Below are 20,175 nucleotides of genomic sequence, written 5' to 3'. Positions count from 1 at the left end.
GGTCCATCACGGTTTCCTCACATTCCTATCAGTTTTGGACTTCAGATTTGTTTTTTTTTTTCTTGTTGACTTCAGTATCATCCTATTAGTTGCAGTGGCTGCACAAATTCAAACCTTCATCCAGTTCCTACCAGGGCCTGGGTAAGGTTCCATGAGTAGAAGAAAAGGATACACCTTAAGTGGTGCAGAGAGAAGGAGGGAGAATACAGAATAAAGAAAAAGAGAGAGTCAGTGGCCTAATGATGACACAATTGTAATTACACAGGAAAAGAAGAAGTATAATTTATCACATTTGTAGACAAAATTCAGTCAGAAATAATCTTTTTTGTGGCTTGTTGATGAGATTGTATGTCTCATCAATACTCTGCTGAAATCCAAAGAATGAAAAAAAGCTCTAACTATGCACCATCATCATAAATTTTAATTGATTTAATAAATATGGCTAGTGATTACAGTGTTTGCAATAGCATTACAGGTGTGGAACCTCCTGAAGTCCTGTAGGCAAGCACCTTCAATATCCAGAAATAGAACTTCATTAGGGTAATAAGAGGCAAACTCCAGGAAGGCCTGCAACATGCAAATTGCAAAAGATTGCCCTTAATAAGATCAAGCTCTCCCAGGGAGTGGAAATGAGACAGAAAAAGTTATAGCTAAGATTAAATGTTTCTACAGCCTTACAAGATTAGAATGAAAGTCTTTAAATTTCCTTCTATCAGAGAGAAAGGCATTTTCTTTCTCTCATATGACATATGAGCTAACAGGTAAAGAGTTGTTAACCTCTACCATATCAAATACACAGAGAACTGTAAAATCCTTAAACATAATTTCTTAAAGCGTTACGTTCCTAAACTCACAGTGTAGCCTACCTTATTGATGCTTTCATTGCTTTATCCTAAGTACTACTAAAATTCATTTTAACTGTCTGTTAGGAAAATAGAGAAAGAGGGAAGAGAGTTCTTATCATTTGAATGTGAATTATTAAGTTAGGATTTTATTGTAAGAATACTCCACCTTTTTCTCTTATCTGTATAAATGTTTCATAATAGAAATCCCTTCTTAATAGCCCTTTAGTATGCTGAAAAATCTATAATTGACCTACATTTTTCAAGAAAAAAGAGAAAAGCATTACTAAAATCTGGAGCTGGTACTGTTAAAATCATGTTCTGATACTCAAGACAAAGCAGAAATAACACATTCAAAAGCTGAGATGAAAAACCTAAGACTGGAACAATTTTCTAAAAAATGAGGAGGACTGATAATGCTGTTATCACTCAGTTTATCTAGTCTGTCTCCAATTTTGCAGTTCCCTTTTCTCTCTCTCTCTTCTTTGTAATAAACTTTGTCTTTAAAATGGTGACAACCCTTGGTTCATTAATTTTATGTCCTGTCTTACAGCCTCTTTATTAATTTTTTAAATGACATACAGTTTTCAGGAAAAGCCTCAAAAGTAAATTCTCATTGATTTTTCAATTAAATAATTTGGATTTCAAAAGAACATTGGTATTTGACTTTTGGTGACCTATTTCTAAATTGTGTTATGCAACAAGTGAATTAGACTGTTGGACACGATTTGTGCTTTTCCCAGAAAGTATTGATTCCTATAACAAGCCATTTTGAGACCATAAGTATTAGAGAAATTCTATTGCAATCAGAAGCTGCTATGAATTTTTCATTTGTGTATGCAGCTATTGCTAGGTGACCCTGATAAACAGATAGTTCCAAGTTTTTAGTGTATGAACTGACTTCAGTTATGCATTATCGGGTGGTCACATACTCTTAATTTTGGTAATGCAAGGTTGTGAGCGAAGAAACAGTGAAAAGAGCATGGAGGTTTAGTTTCCAATACAGAGGACATGTATCAAGTACAACCATCTGAAACACTGTATTTTAAAAAATACTTTTCTTTCATGGGGTAAATACTAGAAAATTGTGCTGCTTTTAGTGACTCAGAATCTGGGGACAGTGGAATTCCCCTTTTGGGAAATGCAACCTGTTGAACCCCAGGCCCTCACTGTCCTTCCAGAAGCTGCGACACTGGGCTCAGAATGACAAAACTCTTGACAAAAAAGTCAACTGAACTGAACTTCCTCACAAAGGCATGCACAGTGCTACGTGGGCATTAGTAACTGTCTAGCTGCACCAGCTAAATACGTGGGGGAGTTTCAACTACATTTGAAACTTCTGTGCATATTGTTCTAATTAAAAAAGCAAAGAATGATGATGTAGCTCTGAAAACAAGCACAGTCAAGCCCCAAGAGTTGCAAGTTTAGGGCCAGGTGAATTGTGGATCCATGTTCTCTTTCTTCCAAATTACTTTCCTATAATGTGTTTTATGATACTGAAATGTTCTATGAATTTAAAGCAGGGATGAGTGAAAGTTCAATAGAGGAAACTTGAGATCAAATATTTTAAATTTCTGGGTACTTCTAAGGATATTTAATTTTAAGGATTATTGGAACAGTCTGTTGTTTTAACTTTCCCCTACTTTTGAGCCTGAGGTTGGCAAAAAGGGCACTTCATGGTATTTGAAATACATTGACGTGATAATGGTTGTATGCTTAAGATTAAAATTTGAATGAGCTATTATGTTAAGGCGTGAGATAGCTTTGTTTTATGGAAACCAGTAGTTATTCTTCTGCTTTTTTCTTACTTTATTTAAAAAGTTAGCAGCAACACTGTCAGGTTTGAAATTCAAAAGCAAAATATTGTTTCTGTCTGTCAGTACCTTGGCTATTCCTTTGGAATATCACAGTTAACTTCCATAGCTCTCCTGCTACCTGAGATCTAGGGGCAAACTGAAGGCTCTGGACAAGGTTTTAGGTGGGTTAAGTTCCTGTTAGCACTTTGGATTAACAGGAAGGTGTTCATGACCTTTAACTAGTCATTGAACAATTGATCAAACCAGATACAATGATCAAAGGTTAATACTCAAATGTCTGTCACTAGCTGGACTAGTTATTTGGTTTATTTTACACAAATAACTGAAGGCTGTTGTTTTTCATTAGTTTTCTTGTGCTGTTCAGTACCTGTCATGTTGAAGGTGATTTGATTGGCATATTTTCTAGTAAGCTCTCTAGGAGAGAAAGAAAAGAATGTATAAACAGAATAAATGCCAGAGGTGGAGAAATAGAGACAAAGAAAAATCTATTACTAATTATTAATTATGCAAGAGGTTTCAAACTGACTTCGGTTTGTAGTCATAAAATTGCTACTAGATTAGGCCTGTACCAAATATTATTTTTTTCCCAGAAATCCTTCAACTTTCCTAAGAAGAATCTTTCCTGATTTGTATCAACAATTTTTAAAGTGTTTTGACTGTCAAATTTGGTTATGTTAATGATTATTCTTAAATACCTGCTATGGTTTTCTAATGTTCATATTTCCTGTAACATCTCATAGAATAACATTTTAAAATTACTAAAAAATATAAAATCACAGAGGTGTGGATTTGTTATGAGCATTTCTTCTTTTTTTGCAAACATAATATTTAATATTGACCCTGCTCAAATGGAATACCTGTGTCAATATGAGTAAAAGCCGTGTTGCGTGTTTGCATGCCTCAGCATGTTATGGATAAATTTCTGCAGAGAAACATATCTCCCACAAATTTACATTGGACTATGAGAACCATCATATCTGAGCAGTGATGTAAATAGTTGATTAAATTGTAGAGGCACAGGCCAGAATTTATTTGCACATTAAATGCAACATTTAAAATAATTTTAAGAGAAGCCTGTTGCTAGAATTGTTGTGATACAATTTTAAGAGAACTAAACTTTCAGCAAAATATCATAGTTTTACAATTGTGTCACTTTAAAATGATCAATATCAAAAGCAGCAATAATTATGATTTATTAGCAAAGCTACCATTTTATGAAACAGTTTTGTATAGAGACATGCAGTGCAAATAACTAGTATTCCCATTTAAGATAATTTTCTTTGTGGTTACAAATTACAGTACAGTTCATTTAGAGTTATAAATACACAGCATGTCTAGATACCAGCCATATTTTAAGCTGGAGCTTGCAGTGAATGAAAATGTAAGCTTCTCTTTACTACTGGTGTGCGATTCAAATATTATGAAAATTGCACTTTCTTACATATATTTATTAATAACAATTAATATATACAGATAAAGAAATATTACAGTGTAAGGTAAAACTCATTACAACTCATCAGACTTTGCCTATACCAGGTGCTTCAAATGTGCTCCTTCTAGTTAATATAGCTAATCATTATTTTAAATGTTGGAGACATATGCAAGTTTAAAATGTTCATTGTTCTTTCTGTAAGCTTTGCTTAAAATTTAAATAAAACAAATCCTGTTTTATCCTTTATATCAGTTAATATATAATTTATAATAACTTATATTTATAACTTAGGTGCAAAAGAACCTAAGTAGGTTTGGGAGGACAAATAAATATACTGGTCAGAATTTTTAGGATCTAACTCTGTAGAAAAGGATATATAGATAAAAATAGAGAATATAGAATTGCTTGAAAATCCATCATGCTACTTCAACTTCTGTAGATAACTACTACTTAATAAAGTTATTATTTCACATTTTGCAATGCATAGGACAAAACTCACATAGGCCGTGTAACTTATATAACAAGAGCAAGATAGAAAAAAACCCCTTTTTTAAATAAAAGAATAGATAAGAATATATCAGTTTATGATTCTAATAATAAGATTTAGTAACTAAATTGGTGATTTTTAAATAGTAGTTTTGTCAGAACCAGTCAGTTGTTGCAGTACTTTTTATTGTAATTGTTCAGGACTTCTGAAAAAGTATGTTTCTTACTCTTTTTTCACCTTATTCTATCATGGGACTTCTTATAATTATTTCTCAAAGTAAGATTAGTATTAATAATCGTATTGAAAACCTCATGACACTTACTCCCAAGAGGTGTTTCTTTGCCATGAGTTAGGCAATCCGACTATCCATTACAGAGCCGATAACTAACATTAGAGCAGGCCATGTCTGTTTTTCAGAGTAGGAGCTGCAGAGCTAATTGCAGATTTTCTTCATGTGTCCAAAGTCAATTTTCTTTCTTTTGTGGAGCAGCACTGTTCATCCATTCACTTTCACTATTCCTACATCCTGTGAAGAATAGGTAAATACTTAATTACCATAAGATGGAAAGGTACTATAGTTGATGGGACTTCACTCTGTATGGATCTTGTTTTAGTTTGATCTTGTTTAGTATAAGTGTTAAACCTAATGAAGATGAACAGGTATCCTGTTTTTGTTTTGTTGTTTTATTTTGTTTTGTTTTGTTTTTAAATAAGCTTGCTTATTTAGGATATAAATCAAAACAGAATTGAATAATGAAAACAATGTCATAGTGAGAAATGAGAATTTTTTTTCTTAGTGAATATGTATAATTATGCAAATGATCAAATCAATAATAAGTTAAAAGTAAACCTGAAAGTAGCAACTCAGAAAAGACACTTAAAATAACGAAAAAGGCTGCATAAATAATGTTAGGATCTCAATATGGTCTAGAGCAATTGCAAATATGATTTCACAGATGCTTACATTTTTATGTTCACATTTATTTCACAAGGTTAAGTAAACTGCTGTTGGCACTAGCAAAATGAAGTTCCCTGAAGCTTTTCTGAAGGAGAAAAAGCTCTGCTTCCATCAGAAAAAGAGTTTTATGATGAAGTTTTCTGTAGAGGTTAGAGTACATCTCCCATTATGTGCCAATGCTAAATGGTCTTATGATGTGCTCATCCCATTTGGCCTTAATGGAAAAGAGTTGCACCACAAGAAATGTGGTCTGGCAAAAGGACTTGGAACATACAGAGTAAAGGGACATTTCTGTGTTTCTTTTGAGTGTTTCAGTTTCTAGGAAAGGTATTTTTTGTTCTTTCTGCAAATGAAAAACTGTAACACCCCCAAAAGTGACCCAACTCCATAGTATCTTTAAAAATTAAATTGCTTTCATTTTTCTGTGGACATGGGAAAAGTGTCTGGAGTATATATTTATACTGTAAAAATTCTGCTCAGCCTACACAAGCGAAGGACAGGCCTGAAGATCTGCCTTGTTCATAATTCAGATCCTTGTTGTGTGTGATGAAACTTTTTCATTGTAGTTTCAGTTTGCCAGATGTTCAGCTGCCATTTTCCAGTTAAGTAACATTGATTATGTCTTAAGGAAATGATTAATTCTTCATTTACAGTGTTGGAGAAGGGAAAATATGCAAATACTCTTAAATGGCAGTTTCTTACCACACACACAGATAGTGGGATAAATACATGCTAATGTGCATGTGTGGTTCTGGGTATGAATGAAGGAGATCAAAAAAATTACAGTTTGACCTTGTATTTAGCTGATAAAATCTACTGTTCTTACACAGACTGTACTATATATTGTACAGGGAATAACTATGGTGTTATTTACACATTTATTGTGTTCTTTAGAGGACAAGCAAAAGATAATTTGAAGGAACTCAAAGGTACCATTTATTTTAACTTTCTACAATGGATAGTAATACATAATTACAGTAAATAAAGGGGAAAAATATATAAATAGGTGTTAAATTCTCTTCCTTCAGTCTCTTGTTTGATTCACTGCATACTTTCTACTACACAGCTTCCTGTCATTTTATGTTGTTCGGTGTATGCTATACTCTGACTGACAATCCCACCTCTCTGAACCTTTCTTCATCTGAGAGATGTGTCAATCTCTTCATAATGTTATTGGCTGGACTCTTTCCAATAGCTCCATATCTGTCTTGTACTAGGCAGCCCAGAACTGACACAGCACTTCATTTGTGGCCTCTCCAGGGCTGAGTAGAGGAGAAGGATCACCTCCCTTGGCATGCTAACAGACTCCTCTTTATGCATCCTGGGATGCTGTTAGACTTCTTGACCTCAGGGGCATATTGTTGGCTTATGTCCAGCTTGGTGTCCAGCAGGACTCCTAGGTCCTTTTCTGTAAAAATTTGTATCTATCAAAACCTTTTTTATCTGCTTACACTTGTATATAGTTTATTGTAACATGTCACTCTCAGGCACTGTAAAACTACACAGAGATGAAATAATGTGAAAGATTTTTTAGTTTGCTTATTGTGCACATATGCAGGATATACATATATGTGAGTAATATTTTGTGCTTGATGTGACAATCCTCATGTAATGAGAAATCTATAAATCATAAACTTTCAGCAATTGATTGACAAATACTTTTAGTGAGACTAGAAAAATACTGATGCTTTCTAAACAAAGATGTTGGCAGGCCTCCTTTCACTTTTAATTTTGTAATCCATTTCTGGAAGAGCTTTTTGGAAGCTAGTCTTTGTCTGGTATATGTGAAAACCTAACCTGGTAATAAAACAGTTTTTAGGAGATGTCTGATACTTACTTGTGGGTATGGATTAGTAGTGTCCATTTTTGCCCATTTTGCACTGATAAATATGCAGAGAAATGAGGAAATTCTGTGTGGTTGTTATGTAATAGGAATCACAAACATGTGTGCTAGTAGTGTAACTTGTCTCAAATGTATTTTCTTTTTTCTTTCCTTGGCACACTTCCTAGAAAATTATTTTCTCTTTCCAAGTTCATGTCTCAGTATTACATTTTAAAAAGAAAAAATGTTTTAATAAATTTTTTCTGTAACCTATAGAATCATAAAATTTTTAACATTGGAAAAGACCTATAAGATCATGAAGTCCAATAGTTAATGTTAGCACCGCCGTGTTCACCATTAAACTATGTCTGCAGCTGCCACATGCACATGTTTATTGAACACTTATGGGGATGGTAACTCAACTACTTCCCTGGGCAGGCCACTCCAGTGCTTAACCACCCGTTCAGTGAAGAAATTCTTCCTGATGTCCAACGTGAACCTCCCCTGGCACAACTTGAGGCCATTTCCTCTTGTCTTGTCACTGGTTGTCTGGGAGAAGAGGCTGATCCCCGCCTTGCTACAACCTCCTTTCAGATAGTTGCAGAGAGTGATAAGGTCACCCCTGAATGTCCTTTTCTGCAGAACAAACAACCCCAGCTCCCTCATCCACTCCATCTAGGACTTGTTCTCCAGACCCTTCACCAGCTCTGTTTCCCTTCTCTGGACATGTTCCAGCACCTCAATATCCTTCCTGAACTGAGGGGCCCAGAACTGGACACTACTCAAAGTGTGGCCTCACCAGTGCCGAGGGACAGAGAGACAATCACTTCCCCACTCCTGCTAACTACACGATTTCATACAAACCAGGATGCCCTTGGCTTTCTTGGCCACCTGGGCACACTGCTGGCTCATGTTCAGCTAGCTGTTGACCAGCACCCTCAGGTTTTTTTCTACTGGGACACTTTCCAGTCACTCTTCTGACAGCCTGCAGCACTTCATGGGGTTGTTGTGACTGAAGGGAAAGACACAGCACTATACCTTGTTCAATGTCTTGCCATTGGCCTTGGTACATTGATCCAGCCTGTCCAGATCCCTCTGTAGAGCCCCCCCCCCCACAAACTGATTCCGTCTGCCCATGTTCCATGCCCTATCTTAACTCAGAAAGATACCTTTCAAATTTATTTCCTGATTTCCAAAGTTTATCTCAGTGGATTCAGAAAATCCATGTCACAGAAATCACAGGTGTATCCCAAGCAAGCATAGCAATGGTGTTTGTCAACATGAGAACTAAACAAATAGAATGCAGTTGGGAAAAATTTGAATCATAAATTCACCATGTACAAATTGGTTGGTGCAAAAGTTGATTTGACCAGCTATGCTAGAAAATACAAGTAAACAATTTTATTTGAAGTCCTGGAATGACTGGAGCCTTTGCACACTGTGCGACATCCCAGGACAATCGTACAGAGCTTGGTTTCAAACAGTTAACTTCCTTTCTTTTTTGTTATCTTTGCTCTGATAAAGTGTCCTAAGCTTTTAATTTTGAAGAAGGGGGTAAGAGTATCATTACAGAAAAGTCTGGGACAACTGCCCTATCTGGATTTTCTTCAGCGTTCTGACTCTTAACTTTTTATATTTTTAAACAGTATTAGGAAATGAAATAATTTCTCTTTACTGTTTATATGAAGTTAATAGCCCATATATGTTTGAAATACCGTTGTCTGTTTGTCTCCAAATTTCAATAACAAAACAGCTAAAATGTAGTAAAGTTATTTGCAGACTCCAAACACCTATAGATGCTACAATGCTAGTATGTTACACATTTGATCATCACACTGTGGCAGTCTATTTTTGCACTCAGTTTTTAAAAAAACTCCTAAACTTCTTTTGCTGTCTGTTAATGTATTCCAATCATCAGTAATAGCGCCTGTTGTAATTATATTAATGATGAAACAAATTGTTTGTTTTACCTAATATATTTCAGAGATACCAATGTGATTGCTTGCCTGGATGGGAAGGAACATTTTGTGAAAAGGAATCAAATGAATGTAATTCAGAGCCTTGTAAAAACAATGGCACTTGCATGGATCTTTTCAACAGCTATCGGTAAGCACTACATCTTCTCTGTGGCTGAATGATCATGTACCAGGAATGACAGGTTTATGCAACTCAACCCAATCAACCAACAAACCAAACCACCAAAGTAAAAGAACCCTGTGAATTCAAAACATTTAGCAAGAAACAAAGTTTGGAACTGTACCTTTTCAAAGAAAATATAGTATCTCTTTCTGTCGTGTTTTCTTTGTAAGCACGGGAGATGCTTTAAGAGTAAAAGTAGTGGGAGTGGACAGTTATACAGTCTTGGATGAAGAGATTATATCATTGCTGCCACCTTGTGGCTTAAAATGACAACAAAATAGTAATTTAACTAAAATTTATAGCCGCTCAGGCAAAGCATGAGAATTTGACACTAACCATATTAATTTTGCCTTAAACCTCAATTTTTATTTTATGCATGCTTTTATGGTTTAAACATTATTTTGTTTCAGTATTATGGGGATAAGAATTTTACAAACAATCCAGTAATGAGGTTCTGTTTTACGTAGACAGGTTTTGTCTCTGTTATGATGTCAATACTAGAACAGTCCTGTAAATTCTTAATAGGTATTGTTATGGCTGCATAAAGAGCACAGTGTAATAACCGTGCATGGTGCATAGTCTAGTTGTTGTGCAGTGATTATATTCCGGGTAATATAGACAATGATCAGAAAGAAAACAGTTGACAACAGACAAATGATTCCCCAAATAGCCAAAGATAAATTTAACTAATTTAAATAATATATATAATATTTTTTGCATTAATTTAAATCCAGAACTTAAGGGAAATACTTTGCCGTGTCCTAGAACTGGCTATTCAACATCCTATTTTGGAAAAATATTTTCAGATTGATAACAGAAAAACAACTGTTATGATGTTAAGAAAATCTGTTAATTCAACTACTTTTTTTTTCACTTTTTAAAGTCTGTTGGGATATGAAAAAAATTGTTAACTATTTTTATTTTTGTGGTCCTTTTTTTTTCTGATGCTTGTAGTTCTTTGTAGTCTACTAAGAAAAATTATATTATAACTGCATTTTGCTTATGCAGGTTTAGGTCTTTCATTATGGCAATTTGAATTCTTACATGTTGTAATGGATTGAATAGGCAATTTCATCATCCTCAAGGACAATTCTAGGTGTATGAATATTTTGTAGCCATGAATCTTTACCTGCCTTTACATTTCATGAACGTTTTCAACCTCTGAAGCATTATATGTATTGCAAAAGGTAACAGGGTTTCTCCTGATTTTATTCAAACTGGGTCAGCCACATACGCACTAATCCAAGGACCCCCCGTTTTTCATTGAGAATAAAATGCTCCAAAAGTACTTTTTCTGCATTTGAGAAATACTGAACTGTTACAGAAAATGTTTCCAAGAAAATTTGTTTGAACCGTAAGCACCATACACATTTTTCCTCAGAGTTATCTGTCCTAGTTGACATAATGGAACAGAAAAATTAGACATATTCTTGAATCATCATATACAAGGGTCACAATAACACCAAACAGAAATTCTTTAGAGATACTTGTAGCTGAAATTGTAAGTTTGAGTCTTGACAACAACAAGGAAAATTAGTGTGGCTTGATGTTTTAGTCGTATAATCTAAAGCAATTTCATTTCAATCGTTAGAGCTACCATTTTGTCAATCTGTTTTGCCCCCGCCCCCCGCCCTCCCTCACACCTGGTAACGAGCATGGATTTAAGGAACACGGACACCAACTTTAAAAACAAGTGTATAAATTTACTATAATGCAGTGGCTTATGAAAGGATACACTTAACAACGCAGCTAATAATTACTACAAAGAAAGTCTTATAGTGATTAAGAGAGATACATCACCAGTTGCCCTAAGTAATTATCATCATCCAGACCGCACTTCAGCTGAGAAGGTGCTGATCACAGTGGAGGTCTGGAGAACCTCTTCCCAGCAATTGGGAAATCCTATGCAGTGTGTCCACCCATAGGGGAAGCCTCATCTTTGCTTTGAGAGGGTCCAGCTTATATAGTATTAAACAAATCAGCTAACATCACTTGATTGTTGCGGAAAAACAATCTGGCTTTATTCTCCCCCTGGTTTTCCCCTTAGGCCTGGCCAGGGTTCAAGGTAAAATGAGGAGTCAGTTTGGACTGACTATTATCAAATGCCCCATGACCTTGCTTAGTTTCTAAATATAGAATTATGACTACTTTGATATCTCAAATATGAACCAGCTGCTTACTGTTCCCACGACCTTGGCTGAAAAGAAAGGAATATTTTTAACACATACAAACCTTACTAATTATTGATAATATGCTGTGCTAAAAAGCATAAATGTGTATTCTTAAAGCATTATAAGGATTATATAGATTCTTCATTAATAAGGAGATATATGGCTAAATACAATACTAGGCTAAATATAATATTAGGTTGAAGAGTTCATCTTATAGGTCAGCTCTGGCTCAGGGCTGGCCCTTCAGGCCCCAGCATTATAGCTGTCCTAGTTTATACTCACAGATGTTAAAAGATATTCTGGTTTTTTTATAATTACTCTTAATTTAAAAAATATGTTGTTTTCTATTACCTTTGGTAACACTTTTCTGTTGAAACATACATCACCAAGACAAAGTGTTTGTCTAATGGCAGCTAAGCAGTGGTAGTAACTACAACCTGATCCTGATGACATTCAATTGTATCTTTAAAATTAAACATAGTCTTTAAAATAGGAAAACTGTATTCTAACTGCCTAATATAAAAGATCATTGGCATTCTTGAGTTGTGCCTAGGCATTTTTTTGGACAAGCACTAGTTGGTCTGGACCAAATTCAGGCCAGCAACTGCTCTGAGAATGCAACAGTGATAGACAATGCAATTTCCTTGCCTGTGGCCATATTCTGGCACTGTTTATTTGTATGCTGTAAGTTTAACTGCTGGCAGCAATGCTCAGAATTTTTTTAATTTCTTTGAAGTTGGCCACACCACTACCTGTACTTGATATCCCTCCCAGCTTAATGTAAAGGATAGATAACAGAGATTTCTTTTATGCTTTGATAATCCTCATTAGTTTACTTTCTTTTAAGTATTTGCAAATCCAGCTGAAAACATCATATCTTTAAAAACTAGGTAATTTATTATGCAACAAATATATTTTTGTATAAGAAAAAGTATGAATATAATACAAAATGAAATATTTCCCTACCAAATTCAAATCTGTAATCAGAAAATAATAATACAAATCATAATTACTAATTAAAAACTTCACTTTAAGTTCCATTTTTTAGCTGAGGCTATTTTTTGCTGAATCTTTATAAGAAAACTAGCTGCCAAAACTGAAGAATCAACAATTATGGCAGAAAAGAGTGTTTTTCTTTATGGATTCCATCATAGGAAAATAAATCACATTCTAACAGGAAGAAAAAATTAAGCCTTCTCAAGTGTATATTTTTTTAAAAAAAAACAGGTAAGAAAGATACTGAATCAATAGTCAAGCTTGAATAGTTTCTTACATATTTTTCATTTCATTTGAGTTAAATTATGTTTAGCTGATAAAATAAAAAATACCTTTTTCTTCCTTCTCACTTTTCAGTTTGGCACGTGGCACAGCAAATATATTAATTTAGAATAGTTTCATGCATGTATTTCCAGTATCCTATGAACCTCACTCTGATTCTCACAATAACATGATCTCTCAAATTATGTCTCTGAACACTTATTGAGAGATGTATCTACTTCCACCTGAATTCCCTATTTCTTCTCTATTGTATCAACTCTCCTGATACTTCTGATGTTTAGCCCTAAAAACATCAAACCCTAATTAAAGCCCCTGCGACTCCTCTGCTGTTACCAACTTACAAGGAAACTTTAGGTGAAAATATCTTCAATTCTTCTTGCAAAATAATAGGCAAAAACTTTACGTATGAACCAGAGTTTCTAATGATGTAGAATAGTTTGGAACTCGGCTGTAATCATTATGACATTAGAACTTGGAGAATTAAATGTCTTCCCAAAGTACTCCATTCTTTCTCTATATTCACATTGAATCTCATAGATTCATACTATTTAACATTTTATCAGTATCTGTTGTTGAAGGGTTTATAAAGAACAAAACTGTTAAGTGTCTTGTTGCTGTTTTTCTTGTTATATCATACCAATGGACTTGTCTGTACTAAACAGGACATTAGACCTACCTAACTATATTTTCTGATGGCATCTATGTATCTTATATTTTTTATAACAGTTTTAATTTTTTTTCACTTGAGTACAGGAAAGGTTATCCTTTGTCAGCAGTTGAATCAATCCACTAAGACACCACTTTATAATCCCTGAGTAAACTGAAGTCCAGTTCTTCAGTGAGAGAAGCAGGAATCACAGTGGCCTGTCTTCATTTTTCCCTGTCTTTCCTCTCTTCATTTATCACCAATGTTTTATGCTTTCTTTCCCCCTTCTCCAAAAGAAAAGTGCTATCTTATCTGGCCTTGACATCTTACTTTTGCAATCAAGACCCCTTCCTGCTTGGGTTGTTTTTTCATTTATTTTTCTTTGGAGACCAACATTTTTCCTGCCTGCTCATTCTTATCCTTTAGATTTTAGTTCTACCACATGTTTTCTACACCCTATTTGTGCATCTATATCAAGGTGTCCATTGCCCCTTCAGAGTATGGATGTTATACACCTAATTGTGTTACAAAATGCTGTGAGTGGTGGTATGGTGTTACAAACTATTTACTCATATTCTCCAGTCATGCTATTTTAGGGTGCATATGTATGGAAAAAATATTGAGTAGAGTTCCTTTAGCCTGCTTCTAGGCTCCCTTTTTTGAGTGCCATGGTCCTCTTCTTTTGGCTAAATGTGATACAGATCTGGGTCTTGTTTCAAGTTATAACTGGATCACACATAGGTAGTCAAAAAATTATAGATAGTTTTCTAATGTCATTTGTATACCTCTAATTCTAGGAGCTAGTTTTTTCTTTTCAGAGGTGACCCTGCTGCTGAAATATCTTCCCACTAAGTCCTGTAAGGATGAAAGTTGGTAAATGCCAATGTCACCTTAAAGTTTGAGTCTCAAGTTCCTTAAGCACTTCTGAGAAATTACTGATAATGTGTAAATATGTTTTCTGTATTTAAATGCTCTTCATTTAAACTCTTTTGTTCTTTATCCTGTCCTGTAAGGGGCCATAGTTTTCCTACCTCCCTTTTGACTCCATCTGAAATAATGAATTGTGTTCATAGAGGTGAGTATTTTGAGTAATTTCAGAACTCATCTCACACTACAGTAGTCTTCCTTAGCAATGCTTCTTCAATTAGTAACCATGCCATGATCACCTTTCTTTGTCTTTATTTAGATAATAATTTATGTCAGCTGACAATTTGAATAACTGTATTGTCAGCCAGAGCTAGACTTATCCTGACTCCCTCTTGTTACTTTCTCAGTACATTTCCAAATACATCTGGTCCTGTTGCTTCATAGCATTTGAAGCCATACCTTCTTTTCAGAACAAAAAAATAATTTTTCATTAGTTTAACTGTTATCTAAGTTCTTAAAAAAAACCTAGTCTTATGTCATTAGGATGTATTCGGTATCATGCACACCATGAACTTTAATTATAGTAGTGTTACAGAAAAACACTTTTTTTACCCCCTTCCAGAGAAGATTTATTCAGAAAAGGGAAGTCAAAATCAGCCTCTGCGTCTCCTCAGAACTATGCAAGAATTTTTCTGTGCCAAGTTTTAGAAGCAGGTGATTCCTAAGTTAAGGATGTGTGAACATGTGAAAGATCTATAAGTAAAAGCATGCCTATTTACACACTGTATTTTAAAGATATGCTTATTTCTGAATGAATGAGTTTTAAACTGTCATGGAATTCAAAGGTAAATCGTGATATGATTATAATTTGAATGCTGTGTTCAGTTTCCCTTCTGTTTTTACTGCATTCCTTTTAACTACTGTTATACTCTTCCTTACTTTTTTCCCCCAGAAGCAAAAAACAGCTTTTCCAACAGATGGGGATCACCTTGGTATTTAACGGTCCCAGATGCCAAATGCTGAAACATTTCCTTGCAAGCAGCAACTGGCTTCTTATCTGGCATTTCTTCAGGGTTCTTTGGCCAACTCTTCCTCTCTTGCTGTGGAGACTTTTCTCAAAACATTTGTCTGTTGCACTTCTAACTTATCTTTCTTTTGGAATTGTAGGGTTTTTCCTCATCCTAGTGCCAAATTAGGTACACACCTCTTACTCAAAACCATCTTTAAAAGATTTATATAGGCAGTCAGGAGGTTTACTAATTAATTACCTATAGAAATTTGTGAAAGTACAAACAAGTGCTTCCTCCAAAGATAGCAAGTGTTTTATAGTTCATCTCTGGTAATACTGCTAACAGCTGGAAATGCGTAGTGTGCTGCTTATACTATAGTGTGTGAAATGAGCTTTAGGGTTTCTATTGCCTTAAGCAAACAAGAAAATATTGCTATGCCATCTCAGCAGCATCTACTAAAAAGTCACTGACATTTTGCATCCCTTAGGGTATCTTTTGGCCATAATTCAGTAGTCTTCTCAAAGGGCAAGGTAATTTTTATTCAAAATCCTAATGAAACATTAAAATTTAAAACAACATGCAGTAAGTACCTGGAAAATACCTCCCCACCCTCCAAAATCAGTCCATCAACTTTTTCCTCCCAAACAGAAGGATTGTTCCCCATGGTATATTTTATCATTAGGTGATGTATTTTAAATAATTTTTTTGTAATGTATTTTGTTTACAAACACCTAAAGAGACATGAAATGAACTTACAGGTTAAATAGGAGTGCAGATCAGTTTCTAAAATAATAAGGTACCTGATGTATAGATTTGTGCACATATGAAATGTAATATAAGTTCGTCATGGCTGTAGTGCAGTTAAACACTTTCAGTGCAAATAATGTACAAATATGTGAGCACAGCTAACAGATGAAGCAGTTTGCACAGCATTTTCTGGGCTCTTGCTTGAGATATGCTTAGTTTTCTGGGAACTCCTTCTGGGGTTATCAGAGGATCGCTGGGAACTCTTTGGGGAGCTTCAGGGTGCCTGGTGCTCTCAGGACGGTGTAGCTACAGAAGGCTGTGACTGCTAACCAGCTGTAGTAGTTCCGCACAAGCTTTGCTGTGAACTTTTCTTGATTGATGGAGGTTTAGACCTTTTCTTTCCAGCTGACCTCTCATTAAGGACAGTCAAGCATCCTTTCAGCAAATGCTAGAAAGAGTGTGTGTAACTTCCAGTGTAACTTTCAAGCCCAGAGCACAGCCAACAGAGTAGAAGAGGCCCAGAAATTCCACTGAGAACACTGCTTACTTACGTAGTGAGGTGCTGCAGGCGCTATCCCTGACCATCCACAACATATTAGAGACCTCAAACCAGACTGAGCTTCTCAGGGAGAATGCAGTTAGCAGGCCTGGGGCTGCAAAGATGTTTGGGACCTCTTGCTGAGGCTGGAACCGGAGGACACAGTGTCCTTTCCTGGAGGAAGTACTTGTATGCTGGAGGAGGATCTGTGCTGCCAAGTAAACGAGCTACAGGAGGCAGTCAGCAGACTGTGCAGATGAGATAAGAACACCATGTTCTCCAAGGCCCTACAGATGCAAGAACCTGAACTCCCAGTCATAGTGAAGGCAGATCAGGTAGAGTCTGTGCATAGGAGGTTTGTAAATGGAGACTCCAGTTGTGATAAAGGCTAGAAACCTGTAACATTCACAACTGGATGAGGGCTCCTGACCTATTTGCAACTCTGCCACTAAAAAGTAGGTTCAGTGACCTGGTAGTAGAGAAGGAACTAGAAGGTCTGTCCAGTGAAGTATCTGAATCAGCTAAACCTGAGTCATGAGGCAACACCAGAAGGAAGGATGAGTGATGGTAAACACTGGGAGACTCTCTGCTGCAGGCTCCTGATGGGAGGTATCATGAATCCTGAGAGATCTGGCTCATGTCATTGTGTAGTCTCTAAAAGGTCTTGGTGGCGAGGAGAGGTTCCTAAGGATTGCAGAAAGACAGAAAACACAAATATGCCAGAGAATGGAATGGGAAAAGGCGGAAAAAAATGACGGCTAGAAATGGAAAATGTCACTGCTACTTTCAAGAAAGGCCAGAAGGGGGATATGTGAGACTGTGGACTGATCAGCCTCACCTGGGAAGGTGATGTTGCAAATAACCCTTGAAACTGTTTCCACACACATGATGGAAAAGAAGGTGACTGGGAGCATGGTTTCACAAAGGGGAAAGCATTCCTAATGATAGCATTCAAAGAGGTGACTGGCTTGACAAATAATGGGAAAACAATGGATGCTGCTTCGCTTAACCTTAGCAAAATTTTAGACACTATCTGCCATAACCTCCTCATAGACAAAACTCGCTAAATCACTGGACACAATTCATCTTTGACATAATTCACCCCCTCATCATGTTACGTAGCAATGATATTAAAACTGAAATTCAATGGCTTGTCTTTTGTAGCTACAGTTCTGGGTAATAATAAAAATGTTACCACCACAAAGTATTTTTGGGCAGGGTGTGATTGAGTATGGGGGGTGTGTGGTATGGTGAGAATTAAAACTAAAGTGAATAGAAATAAGATAGGTAATGCAAAAAAAATTTTTTTCCTTGAGAAAAGGTAAAAACCTTTAGAAGGTTTTTCAAGACAGATTTCAATACTTCGTTATTTCTAATCTTAATATGATAATGTTTCTGTTGCAGATAATTCATAATAGACTCCTTCCTGCTTTTTCTTTTGCCCTTAATTTAACTGTTCCCTAAAAGAATGTTCACTGTTTTAATTTGTGAAACCTTCGTAAAACAGGAATTTTAAACAAACAAACAAACAATGGTGCTGACACTTTAAAAATGACTCATTAGAAATGAATGGGAAAACCATCTGTCATTGTTAGCTACAGATTAGATATTTCATGCATCAGCAGTGTCTAATACATGTACAAAGGAAAAAAAAATTTAAAAGGATTATGGTCATTGCTGCTGACATTATATCCTTTTGAACCATGGAGAATCAGTAATAAACAGTTCCACATAAAAGGGCAGGACATAGATCCCATTCTCATCATTATAAAAACTGTATTTTTTCCTCTGATTTGAAAGGTCATTAGTAAAACTTCTTGGAAGTTAGTTTCACTTCTTGGAAGAGATTTCGTTGGTTTCAGAGGTATTGTTCCTTTACCTATGTTCTTATAGCAATTCTAAAGTGGTCAAGAGTCAAAATTTTTGTAAATTTATTGTCGGTTTTAATGTCAAAGTTACCTGTTATCTGTGTTTGTCTTGTCTTGAAAAGGAAAGTTTATTTAGACTGCAATTACAGATAGTACACTGTTAGAGGTCCCTCTATAAAACAGTGCTCACTTGTCAGCAATATCAAACAGACAAATTCAGGATCATGATATTTTCCTCCACAAAATGCCAGTTTGGATGTATGAAAAAAATCTATCAGAGTTATAAAAGAGAGTCTTTATCTTTGAAGGTCACAAGTAGAGAAAAGGGCCACAAATACAAAAGTCACACATCTCTATGAGCATCCATAAGTATTGTTATGTATGTCTCTTGAGCTTGTTCATTCCCTGTCTGGAAGGGACAGTCATAAAATTTTCATAGGTTTGCCTTATTGAAATAACTCAGTCAGACACCCATAGAAGAAAGTTGGATTGCTTATATTACAGTAAATATCAAAGGTAGATAAAGACATAACTGACTCTTGAAGACCAACTGAAAATAAGTTTTTTCTTATTTTTATAGCTTATATCAGAACAATAATCTTTATAAGGACAAAGCTATTTTTTGAAATGCTAGTTACCAGGACATGACAAGACAGATTTTGTTTTGTAGCAGAATCTCTGGTAGGGAAATAGTTACCTCTGTGTGACTGCAGTATTTGAGCAGTTCAGATATTTTTTGTTTGTTTGTTTTTAATATTGAGAAATACTGTCTGACTTAAAAATGTTTATTTTGTCCTTTTCTTGTTTATATACTTGGAAGTTGTAGTACTCCTTGCTAAAATTTTTCAAGGGTTTACTTAAATAATGCTTCTCAGGCAAACCACAACCAGGCCTGTGTTAGATGGTCTCTGGGTAAATTTAGTCATGGGGGATGAAATGTTACTGCGTCAGTTGTTTGTTTGAAGTTACAAACCACTAACATCATTAGGTGAATGATAGGAGATTATAATTTGGCATATCGACAAAGGTCAGTTTGCATAAATTTTTTTCTTTTCTTTCTGTTATTTTAATAACAAATGTGAGAACAGAGACATCCCTGCTTCTTAATCTATTTCTAAAGTATTTTCTAGACTGCCAGTATTGATTATGACACTCTCTATCTTTTTGAATGTTTTCTTTCATATAGACTCCTTTGAAAATCTTAGTTTATAAGGTTGAGATTGGCACTGAGAGAGTTGTTCTCATGCTAAATGATCAACCAGATAAGCTTTTATGTGCAATTGACTACTTCTGAATGTTGAAAATTTTTCAGTAGAGCTCTTAAAATATATAAACATTGATAGTATATGGCTACCTAGTTGGTTCTAGGCATAAAGTATTCAATGTGTTCTATGTTTGGAATAAAAAGAAAAAAAATAGTAATCCATTTATTCAAATATCAAATACATGTTTTTTTACACCACTGCTTCTATTCCTGGATCTGATAGTGCTTCTTCTGTCATACACTTGGGGTTTGAGTAGACCCAAGGTAGAGATCAACCGACAATTCTGAA

At 35.3% G+C, this 20,175-nt stretch overlaps 1 protein-coding gene across 1 annotated transcript in view; it reads left to right on the top strand.

Moving 5' to 3' along the window:
• Positions 1 to 20,175, top strand: part of EYS (eyes shut homolog) — an 853,574-nt gene that overhangs the window by 348,509 nt on the left and 484,890 nt on the right. Inside the window, exon 23 of the mRNA XM_027644956.1 lies at positions 9,343 to 9,464. Coding sequence (XP_027500757.1) covers positions 9,343 to 9,464 — 122 coding nt within the window. The remainder of the gene's footprint in view (positions 1 to 9,342; positions 9,465 to 20,175) is intronic.

This window comes from Corapipo altera, unplaced genomic scaffold (genome assembly GCF_003945725.1).
Source record: "Corapipo altera isolate COAL_440 unplaced genomic scaffold, ASM394572v1 2, whole genome shotgun sequence".
In the NCBI taxonomy this organism is placed as follows: Eukaryota; Metazoa; Chordata; class Aves; order Passeriformes; family Pipridae; genus Corapipo; species Corapipo altera.
The sequence above is the reverse complement of the archived record's forward strand: the minus strand, read 5'-3'. Positions and strand labels throughout refer to the sequence as shown.